The sequence below is a fragment of the Eufriesea mexicana genome, unplaced genomic scaffold, assembly GCF_001483705.2.
Source record: "Eufriesea mexicana isolate 0111107269 unplaced genomic scaffold, ASM148370v2 scaffold3653, whole genome shotgun sequence".
NCBI classification, from domain to species: domain Eukaryota; kingdom Metazoa; phylum Arthropoda; class Insecta; order Hymenoptera; family Apidae; genus Eufriesea; species Eufriesea mexicana.
The window spans coordinates 386,305-397,937 of record NW_016911671.1 but is presented as its reverse complement, the minus strand read 5'-3'; the positions used below and the strand labels follow the sequence as shown (position 1 = coordinate 397,937).

Genomic DNA, 11,633 nt, shown 5'->3' with positions numbered 1-11,633 from the left:
CATATATATATAAATTTTCTAATACAATCTAAATAATCTTTCCTTTCTCGTGCAGGCTACTGCTACCGTTATTCAAACATATTTCAGCTTAAAATCCATTTCTTGCAAAATATATGCGATCCAATAAAAATTTTCAGTATATCGTGAAGTACGAGAATAATTTATCAATGAATATTCGTTTTAATCCATGTTATTTTGCGAAATATAAAGTCATAAATGACACACGTGAAAATGTCTGGCCTATTTATTTTATTCATCGCAATAGCATGCTGATAATCGGTATCAATTCGATGAAACGATTCAGTTTTGTTCACTCTCACTTTCACTTCCACACCATGCTAATTTTATACTATATTACTTCTTTGGTCACTGATCTTACGCATTTCACAACTCGACTTTTCTTAATGCAATCTTAATGTATCACAGGCACGTTTACTCGTCGCTAACGTAAGTTGATATCGTAAAGGTTATGCGTATGAATCATCATCCCTTATCGCTCTTTTATAACGATTTCGATATATATTTAGATACCTGTGTTGAGTATGGTCAGCTTCGACAGTTTTTCTTCGACGACGATCGTCTAAACTTGTCTGACCACGTTTCGTGATTTGTAAACTGCGATATGCAACGTTTAACATCACCTTGTCGCGCACGAGCAAATTCGCTTACTTTCCCCCTCTCACATGAATAAAACGCACTAAAAACTTGTATTTCATTACGAACGGAAGTATCTACTTTCTTTAGGTAAAGATTTTACGCAATCAATTTAATTTATTGAATAAATTTTTGTGCTTTTCGTCTTATTTGAAACAAATTTATAAAATTTGCAATTTCCGCTTAAACAATACACATATGAGGAAATACCATATTAGAGCATGCGCAATTATACGAATACTGCAAACGCAGTATTGTAATTCAACCAATCAGAATGAAAATACGCAACAAATTTTGTTCACAATATGCGAATAATTCATAGGGATTTATTTAATGTGTGCATATATCTTTCCCGTTTTTAAAATAATTAAAAATAAAGGAGCTTTTGAAAAATGACATTTTATAAACATATATACTATATTTTACAGATGCTTATACTATAATGAAATATAAAATTTATCGTTTTTTTGAACTAACAAAAAATCTATTAGATATTGTTACATTGTAAATATTTTATCATTTTTCAATATCTTAAACATTTTAATAAAATAATTTATTTCCTTTTCTCACTAATTACATTAATACATTTAAAGAGGGAAGGGTATTAAAGTATAAGCAATTTTTTTATCACACTTACGTTTAATGTATACAAAAACGTAAAGAATTACGATAATATTAAGAAGAAACATACGTACAATGGTTTAAAGTGTGCAGTAGAAGGGAATATTATGCCATGACAATATAAATAATCATTCATGATAAAAAAGAAGCGTCATAAGTAAAATTTTTTAATAAATCGTCAAAAAATTTCGCTAATATATTACAATATGCAATTATGTACGAAATACGCAAACAGTTTTGTACAGCTTTACACTTTAATAGGAATTAAAATTAAAGTTTATACCAAAAGGAGGAATAGTATAATCATTATAAATAGTAAATGTTTCAAAGCTATAGCTCATCTACGTGCAATTTGTAAATTTATAACTAGTTACGATCTCATGTTCGTTATTGGTTCTGATAATATTGCAAATGTATATTTTAATTTACCGTTTATAACTTATTTGACTTTGTACAATTACGTTCTTGTTTGCTACATATTTAAATAAAGTCTTGTAGTATACTAACATACCTAGACACAAACTAAATGTGAACCATTCATTGGACTGATAAAAATATAATGCCTTTACAATATATGAAAATAATACACATTTGGTTTGTACGTACGCATGTTTGATTAATGCTACATTCAGGATATAATATTTTCCTACAATTTTTAAATCTAGTATAATACGAACTACTAATTTTTGTTCGTTTACGCATTTTGTATTTTTTCTCCATAAGAAATAATATTTGAATACTCTATTCTGATTTTCTTTTTTGATATTAATTGTTTTAGTAAATGCAAATAATTTTTTAAAACATTTAGAATAAAATTTTCAAAATGTTTAACAGATTTAATTTTGTATTGTTATTGAAAAGTGCGTTTGGAGGAAAAAATTATTACTAATTTCCTTCTAAACTGTATTTCAAAAAATTAGCAAGTAATTATTGTTTTAAATTTATTGGTATAGTAAAAAAATTTTTTATTGAACTAATGAATAAATACGTTAATTAGCAAAAATTAACATTATAAAGCAATATTTAAAAAAAGTTTCTCGATATTATATGATACTGATTTTAACAAAGAATATTACATGTCATTAAAATAGGTTTCTTATGTTTATATATTGCATTATTCTGTTTGCCATCAGACGTACTTAGGTTCTTACTAATTTTGAGCACTCCTTGGATGGATATTATGCAATTATTAATTACCTGTACAGTCATCAAAAACCATAACAGTATTTTCATTGGATGTTTCTCTTTGGATGGACTTATGCATTATAATAGTAAATTTCAAGGCAATTTTAAAAATGTGCCTTTTTCTTTAAAAATGGAGCGCTTAGTTCCTTAACTATTACTTAATTCAGTTTGACAGCAAACAAAAATTGGTCAAAAGATAGTATAATTGTTATCACTTAATATTTGTATGATTTATGACATCTACAGTTAAATATCTATTATAAATATTTTTATCGGATTTTAGTGAGTATTTTTTAAGATTCCAATTAATTGCATTCTATAAAATGCATTTTTTTTTATACATAGGCTATTTAAATATATTTAAATATCGATAAAATGAAATATTTAAAATTCTGTGCTTCTTTCATCCAATTGCATTGAGACACAATTCTAAATTGTTATAATCTAGATATGAACAATTTCTTGCAGTTATTATCATTGCAAAGTTATTATTATCAATATATTTTCAAATTTATCTTAAATTTGTGTATTTTAATTAATATACTCAAATATTATGATTATATAATGTCTTTCTTTCTTATTACTGAATGTTTGTATTTTCATCATATGTCTCAATACTCTCAATACAAGAGAAGACAGAAATTACACATTTTGTATTGTATGATTATAGCTGAATACAAATATTATACTATTATTTCTATTGAAACATACAGTAAAACAAATTTATGTACATATTGATATTAAAATTAGAAAACAAGAAAATATAGTCATATAACATTTAAATGAAGTTTACAGGTATTAAAATACTTGTTTAAAATAATTATATCATTGACATATTCAGATCCAATTAGTAATTTATAAATTTGAACCACTTTAATTAAAGAATTCTTCAAATTGTGCTTGGATATATTTAGAAAAAAATAATGTAAATTAATCACAACTGGTTCAAATAGTTTTACTGTCAAATTATGCAATATACCGGCAGTTTGAAATTTTATAAACAGTTTAGAATGAAATAATCCTACAATATTACTTCACATGAATTATATAAATATCGAAAGGGAGCAAACTTTTATGTATTTCTTTGAATGGCCTTTAGCGTGAACAACAAGAAAATGTATTTGAATTATTATTACATTAACAAGTTTATTTATACAATTAACTATCTATATACAATATATCAATAAGAATGTTGTATAACTTCTTTAACATAGATTTAAAGAGGCTGTTTAACGGCGCTGGCCACTCATTTGCTAAAATTCTAATTATATTCGACTCTGTTTATAATGTGTATACATAAAAGTTATGAATTTGTAATGACATCCCAGACTTCGCAGATGAGCATTCTATATACTTATCATTATATCAACCATGACGGTTCACTTAAGTTTTAATAAAAATTAATGCCTTTAATAGTGACCACTGATTAATTAAATTAATCAAGGATTAATTCAAGGATGGACTTATAAGATGTCTGATTAGGCACAGAAGATGATGTTCTGTTGTAATGAAAATGATGTTGATGTGTTGATAGTTATACATAATCATATGTATATTAATGTAAATTCTGTAAAACATTTATTTTGTACATTTAGTACGATTATTTTGCCTAAATTTGATTTTCTTCCATGAAATGTTAAGATAAAATGATTTTGATAATGTGCTATCATAGGCACGTATTCATACCATTTTTGAAATTGTTATATATTTTTATACACATTGTGATGTGTTTTAAAATGATGCTTATTGGAATTTTAAGACATTATTCTAATTAAAAAAATGTGTCCTAGTCTTAGCTCTCGAATTATGTTTTGAAGTGCAACTCAATTAATAATAAAATTTTAAATTTGCAGTTTCTAGTTCTCATTTTTCAAATTAAGTTGACTTAGAGCATTTAAAATTAAAATTCTTCTTAACAAAGAGAGATTTTACTTAATCTATTTCATTGTAATAAATGTCAAATTCATAAATGCAGATTTTTAAAAATTACATAAACAAAAGATCTAAATCTATACTGGCTTTTGCAAAGTTACACTTACTTGTTTCTACTCGCACCTATTATATATATTTACCTGGCATAACAGTAAACTCAGTTCAAACAATTGTTCCATACGTATTGAACATCACTCTGGTGGTATCTGTATCCAGAGTAACGTCTTCTGGAGATGCTAGATCGACTTTTATAGATCCAGAATTGTTTCTTCTTCTTGTCATACCACCGCCCCAATTTGACAGCGTCCAATGATAAGTTTCACCCTCTTTTTCGGTATTTGTTGTTTCTTGTGTTTCGTTATCTTTATCTAATCCAGTTTCAATAGAAACCGAGGAATGCGAAGCTACGGAATCAAAACTAGAATCTGCAGCTCCTCTGTAACGGCTAACATATTCAGTAGACATTTCACCAGGAGATTCTTCGATCGCTTTCAGTATGTTCTGACAAAGTTCTGAATCGAGTGGAATTGGATTTTCAGAATCGCGATTATGAATCGTAACAGCTATATGTGCTGGATGTGGGATAGGAAGCGGAATGAGCAATTTCTCTGCACTATAAGGACGAATTTGTCGTTTCCACGGTTGCCAACGTGCCTCTGTTGTACCACTTGTAGACGTTGTGCGTCTTTTAATCTTTGTCGATATTAAAAGTCCTCCAGTATCACTAAAAACACGGATGATTTTTTTATTTTTTATATTTTTCTGTAAATAATTTATTTTTAATATTTTCAGAAATGAAATTCAAAATGCTTTTTACCATCGCTTATCAGATTTTCTGCTATTACTAGTTTGCTTAGCTCGTGGATTGAAAGCTGAAACCTCTAAATAAGGGCTATAAACTTGTATATTTCCACGCGGCGCATAAACAGCACCGAGCAGATCTGGTCCATTTGTACCACCGATTTCAGTGCTATGAACCATATCTGTGTAACGCGACAGATCGACTCCTGGATGAGGTTCCAGCCTGAATTTTGTATCTGCATCGTCTAGGGGCTGAAGAAAATTTAAACTGAAAATATCTGCATACATAAGACCAGCTAAACCAGCCCAGTCACCAACACTTAAACCTTTATTTTCCCAAAAATCTTCTTCATTTCCTGATAATCTCGCGAACACATGACTGGGATAAAGACGTTCTAGCATAAGGGCCCCCTGTTGTATCACCACCTAAAAGAGAAAAATTATAAATCATCATAACTTTATAACATTACAAAATGTACTGAAATCTAAAGGCACTCTAATCAATAATTACCTTCAGATCGAAGGTAGTAAGTTTTATTTTACTTCGTATAATCATTCCAAGACCAGTTTGTAAATTTTTTCTACGTCTATCTAATTTCTCGTGTAATACGGCAATCAGATCTTTGGCTTCCTTCTCTAGCGATTTATATGGATCTTTTGTTTTGGCAAGACTCGCAGCAAATGGACCAAAACAAGCCTCTACAAATTGTGTGAAGTCTCTCTGTGGTTGTGTAATTAATCGCTCTGTTTCTTGCTGAAAAGCTAATAATTCATCTAGTTCTAGTTTTGCTTCAAATGCAGCTAATGCTTGTTCGGGCCTAATCTATAAGTAATATTGAAACAATTAGTATTATAGCTACTTCATTTCTTAATCTTTAACACCTACTTGGTAATAATAATCAGATGTTAATCCTGGTCCAGCTATTCTTTTAACCATAAAACTATCACTTGCAGGTATACGGCCTCTATTTTTTATTACTAAATGAAACATAGTTGTGTCCCAAACCACTCTAATCCAGTAACGTATCACAGCAACTATATTTAATTAAATCAATTATTAATTTAATTTAAATTATTAATTTAATTATATAACTTACGAAAAAACTGTTATTTTACCTGTAAGTATCACAAAAGAAATAATGGGACACAAAATAAGTGCTACAATTAATGCAGCTATTGGTTGCAGACAGCCTTGTATACCAATATTCCAAACTAATGCTTCCATAATAACCAAATATCGATTTCTACTTGGCTCTGGACTATCCAAGTCCATTATGAGTGCCATAAACGCATGCAACGTCAAAGTAATTAAAGGCATCCTAAAATAATAATAAGAGGAAACTATTAACATCTTATAATCAAGAAAAATATAAAATATATAATACTTCAATTTACGAACCACAAAACTGCAGTAAGCGCAATAAGAAGTGATCCTAAACTTGTGACTATACAAACAACAGGAAAAACAAATAATATGATAAGTGTTCCTAAAAGACCTTTTACACCATAATTCCATAATCTATTTAAATGTCTTGTCATTCCTTTTCCAATAAATCCTACAATGAAAAGTAACATTATTTAATTAATGGTTAGATGGATTTAATCACATATTTAGTTTATTAAATTTACCAGTGTCAGGTTCTGTTTCAAAATGTGTTCGACTTTTGCTAATATGTCTCCAAAGTGCTATTAACCGAGAACAAAGAGTGGGCATTTGGGATGATTTTCTAGGGAACAAGGTTCCATTTAATTGACTCAATTCTAAATCGGGAGTAAAGGGTTGTACGAGTAGTAAAGCTCGTATAGAAACTGGACTACACCATGGTACTGCTAGGCCTAATAGAAACATTGCATTCCAAGTCCAGCACCATGTTCTGGCTATGTAATTGATCCAACGCCACATGGGCCATCTGTTCATAAATTCCACAATCCATAAATTATTTATAAGTATAATACCGGAAAAATAATAATTTTCAAATATTAAAAGCATTAAAGAACAATTTTATTTCATTATTTCAATTTTTATAATGATCAAATATATTGTAATATACCTTGTTGTAGTTGTGTGTACAATTTCTCTCTCGACCAAAAAGACAGGCTGACTGGGATCTGCGCGAGGCGTCGTGATAGACGTCGGAGTATTGCTTAGCACCGTTGGTATGATTTCAGACTGACCCTGAAAATTACGTCTGACAATCCAGTTTTTTGGAAGCCATATCTGAGTTGGCCATTGAAAGCTCCTCGTGGGTGTTTTAACTTTACGCAATTCTTTTAATAGGACTGGTTCTCGCTGAAAGAAACGAATATTCTGTTTTTACATATGAACAAAAAAGTATCTATAACAATATTAGTAGGTTTGTATACCTCTTTCATAAAAGTCAAATCACGATTAAGAAAGTAAACTGTCTGTTGTAAATTCTGATGAGTGCACAATGTAAGAGCTTCTTCATGAGCACTCCATTCGCATTCTTCGATAAATTTCTCTTCGACTTCTCTCATCCGGTCGCGCATCCATGGCTCTATTCGTGACAAGACTGGGTGCTCATTTTCTATGTGGCATTTCAGTGCTTCTTTCGTTTGTAATAGTTTACATTGTACAGTTTTTACAGCTCGATGCATTAACACAACCGATTGTGCTTGTTGAACTAATAGTTGACCAATTCCGTTACCAAGATCAAGTATATCTGGATGTGACAAAGTATTAGAGAACACTCGTTGTAGATATTCTCGCATAACAGCTTCGTTCACCTCCTAAAAGTGGTAGAGTAGAATCTCAATAAGAATCTCAATAGAATACTATATAAATTTCTGATGACTTCATAGTAATTAAATTATACTCTTTCAATCTCTTCATCCGGTTTTTTTCGCGCTCTCAATTCAGATATCAGTCTTTCTCTGAAATGAAGAAACCAGCCTCGTGTCTCTCTCTCCAAAATAGCAACTAGAATCGGTAAAGCTTTTCTGATAATGTCTCTGCTAAATAATCTAAGATCAACCACTGCACCAGCAGGCGTTCCAAATACAAAAGGAACCGGAATAGGTAACAGTTGTGACAATTCTCTCTCCACTTCAAATTTCTCCATTGTCGCACGTCGAAGTTGTTTTCGCACGAAACCACACAGAAGTTCCAAGGAATCTTCATATTCAGGCTGCAATTAACAATAAAATTTATGACAGTATTTTTTAAACGTAATATGGTATAAATAACAGTTATTTGCTTGTTTAAGTGTTGATCTCAAAATTGTTATTTTTATACGAATAATACATTATTTAAATAAATATATACATTATATTACTTACATTTTCAACTTATACAAATTTTGTTGAAAATTAGGAACTGATTGTAACATAAATAAATATTTTAGAGATCATTTTTCAACTTACTCTGCAGACTAATTCAGCAACCAAGTATCGACACCGTTCTTCTCTGATTTTGGCATCCAAATTATGTGCTTGAAGCGATGGCACGCCAATTATTATATCTAAAATAATAATGTTAAATTACAGTTAAGTAATATTAATCTGGCAGCTACGTTTAAGAGTACAAAGAACTTGCTCAATGAATTCGTACCAAGAAGTCGTAATAGTCCTGTTAATAATGCTTTCAGAGATTGCGATACACTGAAACAATGGGAGACTAATCTGGCTTTTGCTGTAACTACAAGGAATCTTGTTGCCAAAGCAAGATCTCGAAGTAACGCATCTCGTCTTCTGTCCCGTCCACGTTGAAGAAGTCCGCTTAATCTCCATCTGTGTGTCTGTCCGGTAAAATTGATTGAATCCACTTCAAATTCCCTGAAAAATAAATCATTAATGAATATAATCGGTTTTAGGTAAAAATGGCAAAAATATGTTGGAAGAATCCAAAAATAGAATGTTACATCTACATTATGAATATAAAAAGAAAAAAGAAAAAAAAAAAAACATTTAACATATACACGTACGTAGAGAACAAAAATATCCTGGAAAATATACATAGGGCAGTTTCAATAAAACGTTTTAAAAATTTTACATCATTGCAGTATCTCTAATTACGTGAAATTTATTAATTCACCTATTAGTGATTAATAAATAGGGAACCTTATATTCACCACTCCTTATTTGTGGAGCTAAGGCTACAGCTAAGAATTAGTCGCTATAATACAAGCATACTTTAAACACTATAGAAATTAAGTGACAACCTACACCATACGATATTGTGCTTTATTAGCTACGATTTACTTCATGCTGTGATTGTTTAAGTATCATTTGTTATAAGGTATGCTGACTCTACGAAATCACTCCATAGACCAAATATAAATCTTTTTCTGACGATAGTGCGATTGGCAATGCCTCGTTTTGTGTATTTGAGTTCTATCAGATGAAAATTAATTGATTAATTAATTGCCAATTTTACCAGAGTGAATTTCAGATGAAGATGAAAACCATGCTGTTTCGAGAATTTTACGGTGGCATTTATGGATTGAATTTTTAGAAATAGATTTTTGTTAAAAAAAATGATTATGAAAAATGAATGATTCCAGTCTCCAAATTCACTGTACAAGGTAATATTCATCGTTTTGGTCAACTTTGTATATTGTGTGATGCTGGTGTATGACATACCCGCATCTTCGAATGCTCTCCAATTGAGTGGCATTCAGCTTCTTCGGTTTTCCGTACTTCTCCTTCTGAAAGCTTTACAAAAATTGTTAGAAAATATCAAACACAAAGAATGACAGTCTGGTTCTACAACACCCTCTCGGAAACGAGATGCCATTTGGAGTTTAATTCGTTCATTATTCTTACTTTATTGAAACAATTTTTAAACTGTTATATCTTTTTATTTAATAGAAATATTACATGTACCGATTTTGATGTACTTTAATACGTGAGTGAGGAATTAAGAACAAAATTCCTGAATGTCATTATAACAGATTTTAGTTATTAGACCCTTTTATTTTCGAAATTTGTGTGCCTAATAAATTCATGTTACACACATGATATTTCCTGAACTTCTATAAATGTATTTCCTGAAATGATCTATTTTATGTATATTTTCTATGTCCTAAATAATACTAATATCTGCATCAGTGAGAGCTCCATTCAAGCCGTAGAAAAATAAGTAAATATGTTAGTAGTACTCGCGATTTTCCGTATACTGTGCGCAAAGAAATTGCTAATGTCTAATTCTAAAGAATATAATCGCTACGATATCGTGTCCGAAGCATATTCAATTCAAAGACAAACGTCATTAATCCCAAAGTTGCAACAAGATACACTCAAAAAGTTCAAGAAGTTTTCTTATTCCACATCTTAATCGTTATTCAAATGTTCATTATTCGATTCTTTAAATCGGTGCTGTCAGGTTTTCACGTTGCTTTATTTTTAACTTGCATTTTGCTGACGATTATTGCAACTGGAGGGTTAAGGACGTCTTTAATGTGAAAGTTTAAGATTCTGATACTACTGCTACCTACAAAGATAAAAATAAATATTTTAATAAACGTTTTGTTACGGCAGGAAGACCTACCCTCGTTTGCTGATGCTTTCTAGTTGCTTCTTAGTCAACCTCCTTGGTTCACCCTTGCTATCCACAGCGACAGAATCTAATTCATCGAAACTAGGAGCGACAAAGAGATCCTTCAAGTGATGTTTCTTCCTCGCAAGCGTATCTTCGCCTTCTGTACACGTGGATAACGGTGGCGGAAGGATAATAGGAAATGTTCTCCAATGATAGAGGAATTGTTGTGCAACTTCTTTGATATTATGCACCAATGCCTCAACCTCGGCCGGTGCACCGCGCAAATGCGATGTGTCGAACTCCACCGGCTCTTTCTGCAAATAATTAATGAGTTATTTAACCACTCTTTATGAACTGAATAAATTATAGACAAGATAAATAATAGGACAAATTTTCTTTTTTAAGAAAAGCTTTAAAGTTTTCAGAAAAGAAGAACTTTTGAGAAAATTAATAAATAAAGTTAATAAATAAAATTAATAAATAAAGTTAAAAAAAAACTTAAGAAATAAGAATTCTGAAACTATTTCTATTACAAAGCTCTATTTAATAGAATGTTCCTTATTTCTTAATGGCAAATTTTCGAAATAATTTAATTTGAACTTTTAATTATGTGAGTATTATAATGATTTTCAAATTTTTTTATCTAGTTTTGTTAGATTACCCTGTACATAAATACACGTGTACTCGATTATTTAAGAGAACAACGAGACACTTTTCCTGGGTGTTATATTTCTAAACTAAAACTATTTTTTCTGCTCCAGAAATTTTATACTATTTCCACGTGTAATTCGTATAAATATATTAAGCGAGTAATTAGCGTCAGACTAAATGTCCAACGCGGTACGCAGTTTCTTCATCACGTAACAATGAATTTACGACAATAATAATAAATACAATTATTGGTAAATATTGATAGTAAAACATGTTAGATGGAATAATT

The 11,633-nt window shown here is 30.3% G+C and overlaps 1 protein-coding gene across 6 annotated transcripts in view; it reads right to left on the bottom strand.

Annotated features, from left to right (window-relative positions):
- Positions 1-4,480: 4,480 nt before the first annotated feature.
- Positions 4,481-11,633, bottom strand: part of LOC108551118 (uncharacterized) — a 28,645-nt gene continuing 21,492 nt past the window's right edge. For 5 of the 6 annotated variants that reach the window (XM_017905151.1, XM_017905155.1, XM_017905153.1 and 2 more), the window contains exons 3-16: positions 10,703-11,007; positions 9,796-9,867; positions 8,765-8,988; positions 8,578-8,675; positions 8,031-8,342; positions 7,558-7,944; positions 7,245-7,483; positions 6,823-7,103; positions 6,593-6,749; positions 6,310-6,512; positions 6,080-6,228; positions 5,705-6,016; positions 5,210-5,619; positions 4,481-5,116 (exon numbers count right to left, since the gene is read on the bottom strand). In XM_017905151.1, coding sequence (XP_017760640.1) covers positions 4,555-5,116; positions 5,210-5,619; positions 5,705-6,016; positions 6,080-6,228; positions 6,310-6,512; positions 6,593-6,749; positions 6,823-7,103; positions 7,245-7,483; positions 7,558-7,944; positions 8,031-8,342; positions 8,578-8,675; positions 8,765-8,988; positions 9,796-9,867; positions 10,703-11,007 — 3,711 coding nt within the window. In that variant the 3' untranslated portion in view covers positions 4,481-4,554. The remainder of the gene's footprint in view (positions 5,117-5,209; positions 5,620-5,704; positions 6,017-6,079; positions 6,229-6,309; positions 6,513-6,592; positions 6,750-6,822; positions 7,104-7,244; positions 7,484-7,557; positions 7,945-8,030; positions 8,343-8,577; positions 8,676-8,764; positions 8,989-9,795; positions 9,868-10,702; positions 11,008-11,633) is intronic. The other variant, XM_017905156.1, reaches the window with a different exon arrangement.